The sequence below is a fragment of the Mauremys reevesii genome, linkage group 6, assembly GCF_016161935.1.
Source record: "Mauremys reevesii isolate NIE-2019 linkage group 6, ASM1616193v1, whole genome shotgun sequence".
Lineage (NCBI taxonomy): Eukaryota > Metazoa > Chordata > Testudines > Geoemydidae > Mauremys > Mauremys reevesii.
Window position 1 is genome coordinate 122229453 of NC_052628.1, and position 18113 is coordinate 122247565.

The 18113-nt window shown below is 48.2% G+C and overlaps 1 protein-coding gene and 1 long non-coding RNA gene across 5 annotated transcripts in view; one reads left to right on the top strand and one right to left on the bottom strand.

Annotated features, from left to right (window-relative positions):
- LOC120407953 overlaps positions 1-18113 on the top strand; it is a 41818-nt gene that overhangs the window by 15168 nt on the left and 8537 nt on the right. Inside the window, exon 3 of the long non-coding RNA XR_005600349.1 lies at positions 15868-15977. This is a non-coding gene — a long non-coding RNA (uncharacterized LOC120407953). The remainder of the gene's footprint in view (positions 1-15867; positions 15978-18113) is intronic.
- The window catches only part of LOC120407951 (stimulated by retinoic acid gene 6 protein-like), a 35495-nt gene that overhangs the window by 12611 nt on the left and 4771 nt on the right, over positions 1-18113 (bottom strand). For 3 of the 4 annotated variants that reach the window (XM_039544354.1, XM_039544352.1, XM_039544351.1), the window contains exons 2-11: positions 17400-17475; positions 15452-15552; positions 13254-13384; positions 11586-11706; positions 11059-11104; positions 8573-8701; positions 6396-6466; positions 5709-5820; positions 3958-4111; positions 1520-1595 (exon numbers count right to left, since the gene is read on the bottom strand). In XM_039544354.1, coding sequence (XP_039400288.1) covers positions 1520-1595; positions 3958-4111; positions 5709-5820; positions 6396-6466; positions 8573-8701; positions 11059-11104; positions 11586-11706; positions 13254-13384; positions 15452-15552; positions 17400-17475 — 1017 coding nt within the window. The remainder of the gene's footprint in view (positions 1-1519; positions 1596-3957; positions 4112-5708; positions 5821-6395; positions 6467-8572; positions 8702-11058; positions 11105-11585; positions 11707-13253; positions 13385-15451; positions 15553-17399; positions 17476-18113) is intronic. The other variant, XM_039544353.1, reaches the window with a different exon arrangement.

Consider the following 18113-nt stretch of genomic DNA (forward strand, 5'->3'; position numbering starts at 1 on the left):
CCAAAGCTGGAGGGCTTCAGCCCTGGGCAGCAGGGCTCGGGTGGGCTCACACTTTGGTACCCCCTCCTGGGGTCGTGTAGTAATTTTTGTTTTCTTAAGGGGGTCACGGTGCAATCACGTTTGAGAACCCCAGCTCTAGTCACTCAGCAAGTCTGTTGAGTTAGCCAGCAGGTCCAAGAAAACCACAACCACCAGCTAATCTTTCCAACCACATACTCATTTCCTGAAACTGAATGAAACCTCAAGAGTCACAGCAAAGATCATGCATAAGTATCAACTTGATAAGGATTTTTCCCCCCAATTTTTATTAGTAGAGGGACACCTCCACCTTGGCATTCTCCTTTTAACTCTAGCAGCTGACCGTGTGCATGTGGCTAGAACACTCAGAATGGAGTTGAGTATGGTTTCTCAAACAGCCTGCAATAAGGTTCAATAGGCTCAGGGCCAAATTGCTCATCGTTCAATAGGCTCATGGCACACTCATATTTTATGGGTTGAGTGGTGTGCGTTTAAATCCCGAGGAACTTAGTTTCACACAACTTTTTGTTGCTAGTTAAATTTAACAAGCTGTTTGTCTGGAATATCAGTAACTTTCAATTAGCATTGAAATAAATAATGCCCTATTTTTCTAAGGCTTATAGCTAGACAAGGTCTGCTGCCTTCCCACGTGATTCGATAAAGTTTGCAAGGAATTGTGCAGTTTGGATTAATTAACCTGATAATTAGAGTAAGCTGATGATTTGATATTAACCCACTTTATTCTAATTTGATTAGGTTGTGTTTTATTTTGAGTTATTTAGCTTAGTTAATAAATTATATAAAATTGGAGGATTGTGTGGACCGATGTGTCTTCAGCACCCATCAGGGCCTAGAACTGTGTGAAGCCTTGGGTAGATAATAGAGACGCCTCCCACTGAGTGCCGATGGAATGGACAATAGATTTCTAGGGCAAACAGAGGTCCGGAGCCCCCTGGGGGGCCATGAGCAGGTTTCAGGGTATCCGCCAAAATAAACCAGAGAGCAGGGCCGGTGTTAGACTCACTGGGGCCCAGGGCAGAACATAAGAACGGCCATATTGGGTCAGATCAAAGATCCATCTAGCCCAGTATCCTGTCTTCTCACAGTGGCCGATGCCAGGTGCCCCAGAAAGCTGAAGCCCGAGCCCTACTGCCCAGGGCTGAAGTCAGAGCCCAAGCAACTTAGCTTCGTGGGCCCCCTGTGGTGGTGGGGCCCCAGGCAATTACCCTCCTTCCTACTCCCTAATGCCAGCCCTGGCTTTTAATCTACTGGATATGCAGAAAAACAGCTGTTGTGGCACAGGTGGGGTGTGGAGTTTTTATAGCATGGAGGAGGGCCTCAGAAAGAAAAAGGTTGAGAATCCCTGAGGAGGGGACAATCCTGGGAGCTGTCAAGTGCCTGTGCTGAGTTGACTAGTGTCTGCAACTCCCAATAAACTCCATGGTACTTGAGGTCTCTCAGCACCTCTGAGAATTGAGCACTATCTGCTGCATGTCCATACCTGTAGCAGGCTAAGATGTGAAATATGTAGCTTACACACGTCAGGGAGGCAGCAAAGGTGGTGAAAATCCAAACACCTGAAGAAAAAGAGAAGCAACCATCTGTTCAGAATGTTTTCCCCGCAGCTCCCATGACATGATTGCAAAACTATTTTAACTCAGCACAAAGTTCACAGCTATTTTGTACACATAGAACCATACAGTTAGAAGGGACCACAAGGGTCATCTAGTCTCACCCCCTGCCAAGATGCAGGATTTGTTGTGTCTAAACCATCCAAGACAGATGGCTATCCAGCCTCCTTTGGAAAACCCCCAGTGCCTTTGCTTAGACACATTTCTATTTGGAACACTTTTTGCCTAGTCACTCAGAAATGAACATAAGAACATAAGAACGGCCGTACCGGGTCAGACCAAAGGTCCATCTAGCCCAGTATCTGTCTACCGACAGTGGCCAATGCCAGGTGCCCCGGAGGGAGTGAATCTAACAGGCAATGATCAAGTGATCTCTCTCCTGCCATCCATCTCCATCCTCTGACGAACAGAGGCTAGGGACACCATTCTTACCCATTCTGGCTAATAGCCATTTATGGACTTAGCCACCATGAATTTATCCAGTCCCCTTTTAAACATTGTTATAGTCCTAGCCTTCACAACCTCCTCAGGTAAGGAGTTCCACAAGTTGACTGTGCGCTGCGTGAAGAAGAACTTCCTTTTATTTGTTTTAAACCTGCTGCCTATTAATTTCATTTGGTGACCCCTAGTTCTTGTATTATGGGAATAAGTAAATAACTTTTCCTTATCCACTTTCTCAACATCACTCATGATTTTATATACCTCTATCATGTCCCCCCTTAGTCTTCTCTTTTCCAAGCTGAAGAGTCCTAGCCTCTTTAATCTTTCCTTGTATGGGACTCTCTCTAAACCCCTAATCATTTTAGTTGCCCTTTTCTGAACCTTTTCTAGTGCTAGAATATCTTTTTTGAGGTGAGGAGACCACATCTGTACACAGTATTCGAGATGTGGGCATACCATGGATTTATATAAGGGCAATAATATATTCTCAGTCTTATTCTCTATCCCCTTTGATTATTTGTTAATCATTTAATTATAGAGTTGAGCCCAAACCAAAGCCCTGGATCAGAATTATATACTCAAATCCAAATTTATACTGAGCAGAACAAAGATCCTGGATTCTCACATGTCAAAACTTGGAAGTGCAAGTTTTCCTACATTACTCTCCTAACATGCAGCTCAGTCTCCATGTCCATTCAGTCCTCGGTTTCTCTGCTGAGACAGCGAACTGATAAAGGTAACAATTGCAATTTATGTTAGCTGTGAGGAAGCTTTCTGCAATATGGAAAATTGTCCTCTAGAAACTAGACTGTGATCTCCAATTCATCTTACAAATAACCATGGACAGCTTTCAGGCTCTTGGGCCCGAGTCAGATTTATATTTAGAGGGAACCCCTTTTGTTGTGTCCTCCTAACCATTTGCCCTCTCTTGGAGTCTTTACATCAAAGTTGAATGTCTTTCTAAAAACGGACTCTAGTTTAGCCACACATGCACCTATTGGGCTTAATGTACGAATCACCGGGTGAAATCTCTGGCCTGTGCTATGCAGGAGGTCAAACTCAAGGTCTGAATTGTCCCTTTTGACCTTTAAAGCTATGAAATTCAAACCGATTATTTTAGATTCCTTTACTTAATAAAAATAAAGCTTTCCTCGGACACCAGCCATAACTCAATGAAGCCATCCCACCCAAACCTCTTTCCGGGGCCAGCTGAGCAAAGATGTTTAAAAGAATACACGCAACCATTTTTCTCCTGTTCTTTGGTCTGCCGTCTCTCTACTGTCAAACTCCAAGTTACTCAGTGTTCAACAACCAACACACTAGGCAGCAGGTAACATGACAATTCATGCTTCATCATATTGTTTTGCTTCAGTATTAGGGACTAAGTATCTAGCTAGAGCTGGTCAAAACTTTTCCAGTTGAAAGTTTTTCTATCAGAAAATGATGTTTTGTTGAATCAAAACTTTGGTGGGAATGAGCCAATTATCATGAAATTTGGATTTGGGGGGAAAACTAGAAAATAAAGCATTTTGATGGTGTTGAAATCGACTGTTTCAATTCTTCATTTTGAAATGATTTTTCATTTTGAATTTTTGATTTTTTAAAAAATTTTCCTTAAATTTAAAATGTCAGTTTTGAAATGCCATTTTCCATCTCAATGGACCCCAAATGATTTTTGTTTGAATTTCATTTTATGGGAAATGTTTTTTTGTTTTCATTCCCATTTGGAACTAATGTGTCAAAATCCTGGAAGGAATCCGATTGACTAGGGTGGGCTTTGGGTCAGCCTTAAGGACTATGAGTTCATTCTGCTTTTTAAAAAATGTATCGCACTCATTCCACCTTTTAAAAAATAACATGTCTGTACCTTGAATGACATTAATAAACTCTTTCAGCTGCAGGACAGTTGATACAAGTACTTCTGAGCCATTGCTAGAATCAACAAGCTCTTCAAATTTCTGATCTAATATCTTCAGCTCTTTGGAGACTTCCTTGTAAATGAAAAACTCAATAACGATAAACTGCGGAAAAATAGATAGAAAACAGCAGTTTAGCAATCTTGTCATTGGCCACTTCTACAGAATAACACTACATGCCATATAATCACACAGGGCCACATTCATTCCTGGGTGTGACTCTATGGGAATCCGACCTGTTGCATTTGATTTTGAACACACATTGCCTTTCATATATGGGGATTCATCTTAACCTTTAAATGACAGCAAGTGTATGTAGACAAATTTTGTCCCTCAAAGAATGTTGTTGGAGTTAATCTCCACTGATTTCGGACCACACACTGAAGAAGACTAGGATGCCTAGAATTAAGCAAACTCGTAAGTATCACAGGGAACAACATAATAGAAATACACTCACACATGAAGAAGGAGGAGTACTTGTGGCACCTTAGAGACTAACACATTTATTTGAGCATAAGCTTTCATGGGCTAAAACCCATGAAAGCTTATGCTCAAATAAATGTGTTAGTCTCTAAGGTACCACAAGTACTCCTCGTTCTTTTTGCTGATACAGACTAACACAGCTACCACTCTGAAACCACTCACACATGAGAATCGTGTATTTCATGTGACACACACATACTTGGCAGCCTTTTCTCTCCTGCTTGCATCTCAGGCAACCTATCTTGAAGAAGATAAACTCCCATCAAACACCCATTGGCCTAGTTGGAAGGTACCCTGGTCAGGGAGCCAGTAGACTATGGATTCTGGTCTTAATGTAGCCAGTGGCTCTGTTAGATACGTAGACAGTCCTTGTTTTAGCTTAATGGCAGAGTGTAGCAGGGTGGACCTTGCTTCTGCGGGAAGGGGTTTAAAAGTGGCCTGGCAGGGCTTGAGAGCTGTGGCTCTAAAGGCTGGGCTGATTGGGGAAAGTGGTGGCAGGTGAGGCCACACCCCAATCAGGCCACAGCTGGCCCCTATAAAAGGCCAGGGAAGCCAGAAGGAGACAGTCTCTCTCTACATTCAGAGGGAGAAGGGCCTGGCTGCAGGGAACTGAAATAAGGTACCTAGGGTGAAGCAGGGCTGGGGAAAGGCTGAGGAGCTGGGGAAGCTCCAGCCTAGAAAGCCCCAGGCTGCGGCCTAGCATAGGGCAACTGGTACTGGGGGTTACAGAGGGCAGCCCAGGGGTAGGCCAAGGCAGCAGGTCCAAACCCCTTTGCCTGTGATGAGTAGGCTGATACTGCAGTCTGCCCCAGGGTGTGGGGCTAGACAATGACTGGCAGTAGCCAAATACTGAGGCAAGGTGGGGATAGAGGGAGGGGGTTCCCTGAGAAGGGGAGACCCCCGAGAGAAAGGGGTTACTGCCAGGGGGCAGCACCCCCATGTAAAAGGGCACCGGGTCCAGGGAGGGACACGGGGGGCCTGGAGACAGGTGGATCACCAGCCTGCAGAGGGCGCTCCGAACACTGGACTGAGCTAATTCCCGGAGTCACCAGTAGGAGGCACCGCAGGGGTGAGTCCAACCCGTCTACACAGAGATTTATGGGAGAGCTGTTTTTTAAACAAGCTGGATTGAAATCCTTACAAAGCACACAAGGGCTGTGTGACATTGCGCTCCATTTGCAGTGATTCTTTTCAGGAAACAAGTGTGCAGTTTACTTACAATGTACAGGCAGATTAAGGCTAGCGCAGATGTGCCAATCATTCTGCCTGGGAACTGAAAGCATGGGTCCCATTCATACACCTTGCGCTGGAACCAAGATTTCTGAGCCTGCCTGTTAATGGATGAAGATGGATAAACAGACCTGAAATGTTTGGTGATGACACAGGGACACTAGAGGCATTTCAAGGCCCCAAACCCATTCCAGCATCGTTCCCTCCCTCTCCATAAAAACAATCCAGCACACCTTCCTACCCCAAACTTCCCTCCCACTTGGCATGTCTGCAGAGGCCCCACCTGGCCTAAACAGGTGTCAGTCTTTCTCCTTCACACCCATTCTCAGCAGCCTACCTGCTCTCCAGCACAAAGCCACTTGGGGCTCACATCAGGAACCTCCACACTCCCACGGCCTCTGAGTCTGAGGTGAAGGAGATGGGAGACAGAGTGCTCTAGTGCACTGCTTATGGATGCTGTTCAGAGGAGAGATGGGGCAGGCCCGTCATGGATGATCAGGGATCCTCCAAATGGCCAGAGAACATGCCTTGTCCCTGGCTCACCCCAGGTGAGCAGGCAGGGCCCCAGTGTGCATGTCAGTCAATAAGTATCAGCAGATTTAGAAGCTCATCAGAAGCAAATCTGAACTCTCTGTGGCTTGGTGTTCCGGATCTGAAATGAAGATGCCATGCTCACCGCTCTGGGGACTTCCTGACCAGACGTTTGACATGCTGAGCCTGATGCACCTCCAGGAAATGATTTTCCTGCTGTTTTAAAGGAACAGGGATTGTCAGCATATCAAAGAATGTTCTTCATTCCACTAGGGAAAAGACAGCAGATTCAAACATATAGATCCAGTGCTGCCTTGTGGGTGCTGTATTAGGCCGGTCTAACACGTGGAACTCATTGCCAGGAGATGTTGCAAAGCCTAAAACTATAACAGGGTTCAGAGAAGAACTAGATAAATTCATGGAGAATAGGTCCATCAATGGCTATTAGCCAGGATGGGAAGGGATGCAACCCCATGCTCTGGGCGCCCCATAACCTCTGCTGGGAATGGGCAACAGGGGATAGATCACTTGATGATTACCTGTTCTGTTTATTCCCTCTGAAGACAGGATCCTGGGCTAGATGGACCTTTGGTCTGACCCAGTATGGCTGCTCCTATGTTCTTATGATCTTAGTTATGAAGATACCTTACTGTGATGGGGGTACATCAGGCCTTTGCAGCCTCCTACTGGTGGCCCCACTGCTCTGCTGCACCCCACCCCAAGAAACAGTTCTCTGAGAGGAAAAGAGCAGCCATTTGGGGAACCAGGGAGATCTGGCTCTGCAGCAGCCAGAATGGCTGGGGACCAACAACCGTCAACCAAGGAGCTGCCTACTGTCAGCAAGTCAGTTCCTTGCTGGAGCCAGAGGAATGAGGAGGGATGCTCTCTAGGCTGCAGCAAAAGGACCTGAGCCAGGCCACACAGGGCTCACTGCTGCCCACCAGCTATGGCAGGAGTTCAGAAGGACCCTGCCAATTCAATTCCAGATGGGCCAGAAACTAGTTTGTTTGTAACTGGCCCTGATGGGCAAGGAACTGCTTCTATTTTGAGTTTGTTACCCCCCGGAAGGGGTTTTGGACTGTGTGAGGCTGGAGGGCTGAGCCACAGAAGACCTGTAGAGGTAGGCTGACACCTGCCGGGGTGCTGGGAGCCGAAGAGAATGGCAGCACCAGACTCAGCTGGCAATGGGGTGTTCAAGAGGTGCGTGCAACCCACTCTGCTTACACTGGCAGCCATAGGGAGAGGGGTGTGGCTAACAGGGGGCTCACCCCTTAATAGCTGGTGGGAGGGCCTTGGGTCAGACAACCTGATTACTGAAGAGGCATACCTAGGTTAGATCAGGGGATTCCTTACAAAGAGCAGCAGGAAGATGAGGCTGGTGAGGCTGACATGACAACAAAGCTGGGGCTAGGGCTGGTTGTTTGGATGAAGCAGACTGGGATAGCAGAAGAACAAGGGCTGACTATAAACTTTTGTGTTATGGACTTTATTTTGGGGACTCTGAATCATTTTTGTTATTAAGGACCTTGAGGATTATTTGAACCTTTCCTGTTATTAATCCAGGACTGGGTGAAGGTGTTAGCCACAAGGGAGACTGGGTGGAGTTCTGAGGGGGCTAAGGGGGCAGAACATACGGACTTTCTAAAGCCCAGGCCTGCAGAGCTGCCAGGCAGTTGGCATCTCCAGGCTGCCACCCAGCAGCAGCTGTAACCAGCTTGCGCTCCATTTCCCATGACTTGCTGTGGACACAGACCACGTTCCTCCTCAAGGGTTTGATAGACAACAGCCTCATGGCTCCTGATTGACTCCCTGCCCTATGTAAACCCAAGGGCCATTCCAGGCAGCATCCAAGCAAGTGTGGCTCTTGTGTAATTGCTATGACTGTTCCTGCATTCCTGGCTTTGAACATGACTTGTTCTAGACTTTGCCTCCTGACTCTCCTGGGATGCTCATCCCATGTAACTCCGGGTATATCTACACTGCAGTCATGGAACGCAGTATACTAGCCTACCCAGCACACTGGGTAATTACTTGAGTGGCTAGCCAGCACTGAAGTCCATCATGGTGTCTTGCAGGCGGAGGTGCATGCCATGTTTTAAGTCAGGTGGGTGGTGATTTTTAGAAATGTGCCAAGATCTCTGGTGTGAAATCAATTCTTGTTACTGGCTAAGGGTAAAATTCACCCTGGTGCAGAAGTGCACCAGCACAAAGTCTATGCACTGGTTAAATCCTACTTAATCCCAGGGGTCAGCGAATGAGTTTTCCCAGGAAATGGGGAGAGAGAGCTTAATAAACTGGAAGCAGTTACCCAGGAATACTCACATCTGACACATCCATCTTTAAGTGAACCCTCAGTCCTTTCACAAACATCAGGGCAAAGCGGCCCAGTAGAAAAACCAGACAGAACAGGGAAGGCCAATAAAATATGATCTTCTCATAGTCTCCCATCACCTGGGTGGGGAAAGCCGAATGTACAAATGTCATAGAACTCCTGATGGTGGGATAAGTCCAAAGAGTATGGAGGGGAGAGCGACGTACAGGCACAGACGCTCTAGAGCAATGTGCAGCTGGACATCAGGGTGCCTCCTTAAAGAGGAACATGTGCCCCTGTGGAGTGACTGCTATCTCCTCCTGCCTCGTGGTCTGTGTGAGTGTGGAGTCGCATTCCACAAGCTGTGGCTCATCACCATCTTTGGTATACAAAACCACCACCGCCAAACCAGAGCGAGATGTCAGCAGGCCTGTCTGTCTCCTTGCTTCTCTCTCTCTTTCTCTCTCACATTCGTACCGCACTCATCACCATGGGATATGAGTGCTCAGCACAGCAACGATGTGCAGGTTGTCCTCCAGTCAGAGCTCTGATTGTTCCTCTACATCCCATGATGGTGCTTACTGCTAGGTGGAGACAAGAGCACTAAAGGCCAGTTTTGGGTGCTAGGTGCTTTTGAAAATGTCACTCTCTGCCTTTTCTGGCATCTAAATACCTGTAAAAAATGTGGCCATAAGACCCAGATCCAGCAGCGCACTTAAGCACATATCCATTCCCATTGATCTGAATGGGCTTACATATGTGCTTAAGTGCCTTGCTGGATCAGGACCTAAGTCGCTGCTGCTCCCTCTGTGCCCATAGGGTTTGCTGTGACAGGACAAGGGAAGAGGGATAATGGGGAGCAAGGGTCACTTGTCTAAAATATGGGGCACAATTTTCGACAATGCAGGTAACTAGTCATCGGCACAGATTCCCAAGGGACATAGTGGAATCTCCATCACTTGATGTCTTTAAATCAAGGCTGCCAGTCTCTTTCTACAGCATCTGCTTGAGTTCAACCATATGTTCTGAGTTTGATGCAGGAATTCCCAAGTAAAAGTCCCTGAGCTGGGCTATTCAAGAGGTCAGACTAGCTGATCATAACTGCCCCTTCTAGCCTTAAAAGCTACGAAACCATGACATACAAGGTCAAGGGTTAGCTGGCAGCACAGCACGCGTTGTCCTGGTGGAGAAGCCCTTCCTGTTTGTTTTAGTGTAAATATATTTATTTGTAAATCTCGGTCTACTTGCAGTCAGCCCAGTACCATGTCTCCGGTCAGAGATGAGACTAAGGATGCTGTTGTGATGGGAATTCTCTACTGAGTGTACTGGACACAGTCAGACTTTGCAGTTCCACAGCTCCCAGGTATCTAACCCAACTAGCGAGGCCTTGCCTCACCATTGAGGGCCTCCCCAGCTCCTAGGCTGGACTAGTCAGGAACAGGGCACTGGACTAGCCCATGACAGGGCACTGGCCCTCAGAAGGAAATCCTTGTATGTCATGCTGGAACTGGACTCTCAGCTGTTAGTGCCATGGTTTCTGTGTCTTGCAGATTCACTGTACTCTCAGCCCCAGAAGGCAGGGCAGCCTGTCCCCTGTGCCAGGCACTCAGGGAAGTAAGGCTCCATCACAAACACCAACAGTTTGATGCTGCACAACTACTTATTTCTTAACCTAAATAGTGGGCAGAATTTGGGCAAAGCAAATGCATATCTCTATAAAGTTGTGATGCTTTCTGTCAGGCTCTGCGCTCAGTTCAAAACACTAGGGCTGTCTCTCAGCCATTTTCCAGATCTGCCAGGCTGTCTCACCACCTTACCAAATCACAGCAGGCAGACCAGATGGGAAGTGTGCTCAGGCCTGAGTTTAAGCCCTCCAAGCCAGGTTCTCAGCTTGAGACTCCTAGTGCCAGGCACATACAATGTGCCCACCTTGACCCCAATCCTGCAAATGGATCCATGCTAGCAAACCCTTTACAATGATGGAAGAGCCCCACTGAAGTAAATGAGGCTCTATGTTGATCAGGCCCAAGAGTGGGAGCCCTAATTTCTTCGGGAAATCAAAGTCCTGGCATGCACACCATGTAGTTTTGGATGTGGGGGCATAATCTGACCTCTGACAGTCCAAGAGCCTGTGTAGATATCTGATTTGCACATGCAGTCACGGGACTAGGTGTGCAAATTAGGTGGTCAATTACATGCACATTTTTGTGCATGGCTCTAGGGTTCTTCCTCTTCCTCCATCTGGAAGCTTTTGGCATAAGGGCTTTCTCAGTTGGGGACCCCATCTGTGGCATTTACTCCTCTCAGTGGCCCCTCAGAACCCCAGGGGAGGCATCTTCTGGGAAGGATGTTGAACAATCCTTAGCAGTGGATTGAACTTTTGGTTAGATTATTTGGCTTTCTAGTTAAATCTCTGTTGCTAAAGTGCCCCAGGTGGCATCATAAACATTGGTAACATATAAAATAAAGTCATCATCAGACAGAAATAGAAACTTACTTGTCCATGTGGGCACTGCACAATGTTTGTGATCGTGATTACGAACCTGGAAAACACACTGGTGTTACTCTCCTCCCGTGCTGCTCTCCAGTACTGCCATCATACCCCATGCTGCTCTCCAGTACCCTGTCCCCCTATCCTAGGGTGACCAGACAGCAAATATGAAAAATCGGGACGGGGGTGGGGGGTAATAGGAGCCTATATGAGAAAAAGACCCAAAAATCGGGACTGTCCCTATAAAATCGGGACATCTGGTCACCCTATCCTATCCCAAGCTGCCCTCCAGTGTCCCCGGCACACTGCTCTCTGGTATAAAGATACACAGAACACGTACTCTAAACAGTGCTGTGGGTGGAGAAAAGTGGTGAGTGACCCAAACAGGGTTCAGTTCTGCAAGGTTCTTAGCACTGTGGCCCTGGTCCAGCAAAGCACTTAAGCACAAGGAGTCCCACTGAAGTCAGTGTTCAGTGCTTTGCAGGATTAAGCCCAGCCAGCCAGGGGCTGGATCTCAGGGTAACATGACTTACCAAGTGAACGTGTAGAAGAATCCCAGTACAGACCCTGTGATCTGGAATTCCGTCGAGAGGCAGGCGAAGAAAGGGAAATATGAGAGGCCCACTTCAGTGGCTCCTATGAGAAGCACAATGGCTGGAGAGAAAGCAAAGGATGCCAGGCTGTTATTGTCAGTTCTGAAATCCTTGTCCAACCGTGAACTACCATCGGTCAATATCTGCTCAGCCCCAGTCTCCTCTCACTGGTTAGTGTCACAGCGGGGAAAGTGGATGCATTCCAGGGGGGTCTGTGGAGTTACACCGGTGTTCTAATGAGGCCCCTGTGACCAGAATCAAGCCCCTGGTCTCCTCTTGCGACTGAACGAGCTGCAGCTCTGCACACGCACAGGGCACCTTCTCACTGTCAAGGACTCCTTGAAGCTAAGTGACCTTCCGACAGAGCAGGAAGGTGACAAAAATACAGGAAATCCTGACAGAATGAGAAATCCTTCAGTATCTTCTAGTTTCCTTCAAAGAACAAACTAATTCAAAACCTACTCAGCTACCCCCCTACCTGACGTTAGCAAGTACGGCGCCTTTGGCAATCCCTGGGGTACATCTACTGGTGACCAATGGAAGCAGTTACACAAGCGGCTAGACAATACCTAGTAAAGGAGGAGTGTGGGCCTGAGTCTCCAAGGCCTTGTGCCTCCTGTCACCATGCACAGTGAGTGCCAGCTGGTTACAGGACAGTGAATGGTACTTTACACCCACTTTGAACTCGCTTGGCACCAGCTTCAATGACGACACAGGGTGCCTGGCAGCAGAGAATCAGGCCATGAGTGTGCAAAATGAGTATAGCTTTGATATAAGTCCATTAATGCTGACCCATTTGTACCTCTTAAGTAACTAACCCACCACATAAGTCACCACGGAAATTGGTCTTTTGTTTCCCTGGCTATGACAGTCCCTAGGAGTGTCGCCTATCTATGCTGGGACACACGTACCAGAGTAATGACACCTCTGCAAACCCCAGTGCAGATGCAATATGCCGGTGCAATATGGGGCTTGCAGTGTAAGGCTTGCTAGCCTGTGCTGATGCCAGCCTGCATTTACAATGGTGCAGTACACTGACACTGGGATTTACACTGGTGTAGCTACAGTTGTGCACGTGTCCTCAGGTCCTGAGACAGAGGATCAGACTGTGATCTCAGTTACACCAGTTTAAATCCAGAGTAACGCCACTATCTTAATTGGAGTTACTCAGTTTGCAAACAGCAGAGGCCACTGGAGTTGGGGACAAGAATGATGATCTTTGGCCAAGTGACCACAGCTATATTAAATCTCTAATATGAGATGTGTCCCAAAGGCAGCCTGTCTTTGCCATCGTGATAGGGTAGGGATGGGGGTGGAGGGAAAAGGCCACAGCCATCCCAAGCTACCAGATCTTCTTGATATTCAGATCCAGAGCACCCTAATGCTTCCCGGACCTAGGCCCTTACCTCATTCCCAGGCTTGAGCAAGGCCACATGCCCAGCAGCATTATTGCATGAGGAAGCCACCAGGCCTCACAGAAGTGCCCATGCAAAGATAACCCCTTCCCCGGGTTTAAGGTTGCTCCAAATGCCAGACTGGAGAGCTAGAGAAGGAAAAGATGGACGAATACCCCCCTCTCTAGCGTGGTTTGTGTGATCTGCACCATACCTTGGGCCCACTTGGGCACTCGTAGTGGCAGGTAACCTTCCGAAAACAGGAACATAACTTTATTGGCTGTAGCTCCAAATGCAATACCAAATGACCATCGGTTGCTGAATGTCCCAACAAAATCCAAGGGTCTGTGAACAAAGAGCAATTCCTGCTGCTGAATCCAAGGTTCCCACTCTGCTCTGCTCCTCAGACTTGATTTAACTGCAAACGCCACCAGTCACTCTTCTGATCCCCTTTCCCTTTGCTTGTCTTTCTAAAGGGTGTGCTCTGGTTCAGCCAGAAGTGGTGAACCTGATACAGGAATCACTGGCTGACGTTCCATGGCCTGGGTCATACAGGAGGTCAGAATAGCTGATCCTAATAGTTCCTTCTGGTCTATGAATCTATGACTCTGTTTCCCTTCATGAAGTGAAAAAGCCTTGGCTGGGATGGTTTAGTTGGTGTTGGTCCTGCTTGGAGCAGTGGGTTGGTCTAGATGACCTCCTGAGGTCTCTTCCAACCCCAATATTCTATGATTCTAAGTGGTGGTGTGACAGCTTTGTCTCTGTCAAGGTCTGTGCTAGCCTTTGGAAGTTCTGTGGCTCCTTCATCAACTTCTTTAATAAAGCCCCAGCCATCTCCCTGATCTATGATGTCCTCTTCCTGAAAAATCTTCCTTTTGGCTCTGAAAATTTGAACATGTTAGCTGGATGTGGAGTGACGCCCTATTGGGCTGACCCTGATATCACCACTGACCTTGGAGACAGCAGGACTCTGTCAAATGTGCCGTGATTAACATCAGCGTCCCTTACTGCTGGAGATGGGTAGGCCCTTGCGGTCAGTATGGGATGTGCATGGCAAAAACTACCTGGGAATCCTGACCCCTAGACAAACCTTGGCTGCCGGTGGGTGCTGAGTTGGTGCCTATGGCTGTGCATATGGGGCAGTGAGAAGAAAAGCACTCGCTACACTACATCCTGGGGCCCTGACGCTCTTCTCTGCCATGCTCTGGACACCTGTGCATACTTTGAACCCCAAAACACTTAACAGGTTGCCTTTTGTTCATTTCTTCTGTGTATCAGCATCAGGCCCACGGTGTCCTGCTGCTTTGGGCAGCAGTAACCAGCTCTTGGCAGGCAGCTGCACCTTTCTATGGGATAATTCAAACATTTCAGTGAGTCCTTTGGCATCCTTGAGCCAAATGGGAAAACACGGGAGTTGGCTGGGCCTAGCGGAAGCTCACTTCATAGTAACAAATGGCCAGGCCCTCTAGTAAGGAGGTTCCCATGTGTGTAGTAGTTCAGTGCTTCACACCTTCCCCTTCACAGAGTGTTCACAGCCAGATGCACTGCTGGCTGGCTGCCCCAAGTTTTCTCTTTAACTGGGTGCTGCTGTATATTCCAGATACAGCCATCAGCCCCTTCATGGAGTAGATTTCTGCAGACTGTATCCCTGTCCACACATTCTGAATGAAGGGGACTATGGAGATCAGTTAGCTAATAAGACACCAACGGGATGGAAGCAGGTTGTGGGTAACATGTGCTTATCAAAACACCCAGTGCAGCTGTGGGTTAGCAAATCCTGTCCTGCAGAGAGGTTTGTGAGGACCCCTGGGGAGGCTGTGTCTAGCACTGTGGGGCTGCTCAGAGACAGGAGAGGACACCAGGAGTCCCTCCCTCATCTTCCACAGGGGCGGTGAGCTTTCTGCAGCACTAGAAGGGATTTCAGCCTTTCCAGAAATGACCCAGTGACTAGTGGAGACAGCCAGGCATGTGGGAGTGCATTCCACTCTCTCCACTGGCCAGGGGCATTGGGCCTGAGTCTCCTCTCGGGTACCCTGCGTAAATCAGGAGTGACTGCACTGAAATGGATGGATTGGCCCTGGGGTAAATCAGGTGTCAGTGAAAGGGGGATCAAGCCCATAATGTAGTTGATATTTCAGTGGCAGATGAATATATACAGAGCATCTGAATGACCGATTGAAGCAGCCTTCTTGTTTCTGGTGAAACCCGGCAGCGAGAGCTGGACACGGTAAGGGGCTGCAGAGCCATTTCCTCTCCAAACTCAGCTTCCTGAATTAAAAGTTCATCATCATCTCACTCTCCTCCCACCTCTCCAGAGCCCAGCAGCCTGCTATAAGAGTTAAGGAGAGCATAGACCAGCCATGCCTTTGGAAACGGGCGGGACCAGCAGCAACGAGTTATGCTCAGACTCACATGACAATTCCAAAGCGGCCATTGAGCAGGTGCAATTTTCCATCTATCTGACTTCTGCTCATTCTTCTTTCAAGGAAGGACAGCACCAAAATGATGGCAAACTACAAGAAAAGGAGAATAACTATGAGATGGGAGTGTATGAGCCATTGACTCTAGGAAAGAACACAGCCTACTAGGACCATAGAGATGGGGAAGATGCACTAAATCATAGACTCCGTGACACTGGCAATGCAGAACAGAGCCCCTTCCTGAGGCCACACACTCTCGGGTGTTACGCTGATACTATCACACATTGCTAGGCCTCCAGGTTTCCTTGGTTTCCTTTTCCCACTTTGGAGCATGCCTTTCCTGCACCAGTATGTGATCTTTTCTCCCACTTGGATTGTTGACAATCTGACTTTGACTTCTCTCCCCAGCCTCTCCCTCGTGGGGTGATTCTTCTACCCAACTACATGCTCCTTAAGAGAATCCCATCCAGCTCTCGGTGTAAGGAAGAGGCCCATAGCACAGGGGACCAAATCCAAAGGTGAGTGTAAGTGGCTGTGATTAAGTCCTCTTAGTGTGTAAGTTATTGACAGACAGTCACACTCTTCCTCAGCCTGGACATCTCATTCTGGGTACACCACCACAAAAACCTGATGCTCAGACTCAGTCAGACTCAACTCACAATTGGGCCCAAGGTGTGGTGTGAGTATGAAAAGCAGAGATCCTTTGGGTTCCACAAAGATCCAGAATGACTGCAAACATGACTGAATCAGTTCCCCTAGGCAATAAGCCTAATAAGCTAACTCTATGAAAGGAAACAGGTTAAGTAAATCCCCCCAGAGCCCACACACAAGTTGTGTGTACACATAAGATCTTAGAGTATATTTAAAATCAATATGAGGGAACACTGAAATTTGGCACATGTATGTTTGTAGATATCAGCATGGGTGGTAGGTTTGTAGAAATTCTGGTGGTGCTCAAAACCTACCCCCCAAACTCTGCTCTCCAAACTCCACCCCCCACCTGCCTAAGGAGGGAGTTTGGGTGGGGGGAGGAGGTCTGGGGTGCAGGCCCTGGGCTGAGGATTAGGGTGCAGGAGGGGTGAAGGGTGCAGGCTCTGGGATGGAGTTTGAGTTGGGGAGGGGATCTGGGGTGCAGGCTCTGGGATGGAGTTTGGGTGCTGGGTCACAGGCTCCAGGCTGGGGCAAGGTGTGGGGGTGCAGGAGGGGGTGAGGGGTGCAGGCTCTGGGTGGAAGTTTGGGTATAGGCTCTGGTCTGGGGGTGGAAGCATAGGAGAGAGTGAGGGGTTCAGGCTCTGGGAGAGAGTTTGGGGATGGGAGGAGGTGCAGGCTCTGGGAGTGAGTTTGGGGGTAGGCGGGTGTGTGGGGGGAGGGGGTGCATGCTCTGGGAGGGAGTTTGGGGATAGGAGGCGGTACAGGGGTGAGGGCTGTGGGGCTGGGGATGAGGGGTGTGGGAGGGAGCTCAGGGCTAGGGCGCACTAGGACCCTGCGGCAGCAGTTGATGTGGGGAGCTGGCAGAGCAGAGTCAGCATGGAGCTGCAGGCTCCAGGGCCCAGGGGCAGCAAGTGGGGGCTGGGGGACACTGCGGGAGGCATGTGGGGCTGGTAGGCGGGGCCGGGAGAGAGACCCGGCCCCAAACATTGGTGGAGCCAGGCCCCCAGTCCCTGAAATTGCTGGAGCCCAGACACCACGAGTGTATATCACTCACTACCCCTGGATATTAGGATGGCTTGTTTCCCATATAAAATTGTTGTAAGCATTTTTCAGTTTCCTGCCAACATTTTGCAGTGTTTCAGTGCCTGATGCTATTGTGGCTTGTTTCTGAATTGAGAGCTGTCATTGCAGCAAGGAATCGATCCATTATTGCACATAATCAAGATACATTTGACAGTACTTCTGCTGAGCATGGCAGCTCTAGGCCGCTGGTGACTTGGTTTACTTACCGATGGAATAAGAGAGTAATGCAGAACCAGCTCCATGTCTACCGAGCTCTCACAAGTGGCATTTGTCTGCCAGTCCCTGGAGACATGTGAGCAGATAATAAACACATTAGTTTAGCATACACAAACCCCTCTCCTGGAGTATGCTCTCTGAATAGCAGATCTTTGATTGTGAGTGTGTAGAAAATAACTCAAGAAAGTCCAAGTGGTTCCGATACTAACACGACTACGAAATAGTCAGCTGGAAGATAATTCTGGATTCTGACATGCCAGATGCTTCAGAGAGAATGAACGGAACAGGGCAATTATCAAGTGATCCATCCCCTATCATCCAGTCCCAGTTTCTGGCAGTCAGAGGCTTAGGGACACCCAGAGCATGGGGTTACATCCCTAATCATCTCGGCTAATAGCCATTGATGGACCTATCCTCCATGAACTTATCTCATTCTTTTTTGAACCCCATTGTATTTTTGGCCTTCACAACATCCCCTGGCAATGAGTTCCACAGGTTGACTCCTTTTGTTTGTTTTAAAGCTGCTGGCTATTAATTTCATTGGGTGATCCCTGGTTCTTGTGGCTTGTGACGGGGTAAATAACACTGCCCTATTCACTTTCTCCACACCAGTCACAATTTTATAGATGTCTATCTGTAGTGGGGCAACTGCCCCACACCTGGAGAACAGGGGTTAAAACAGCCAAGGTAGGCTGATTGGAGTA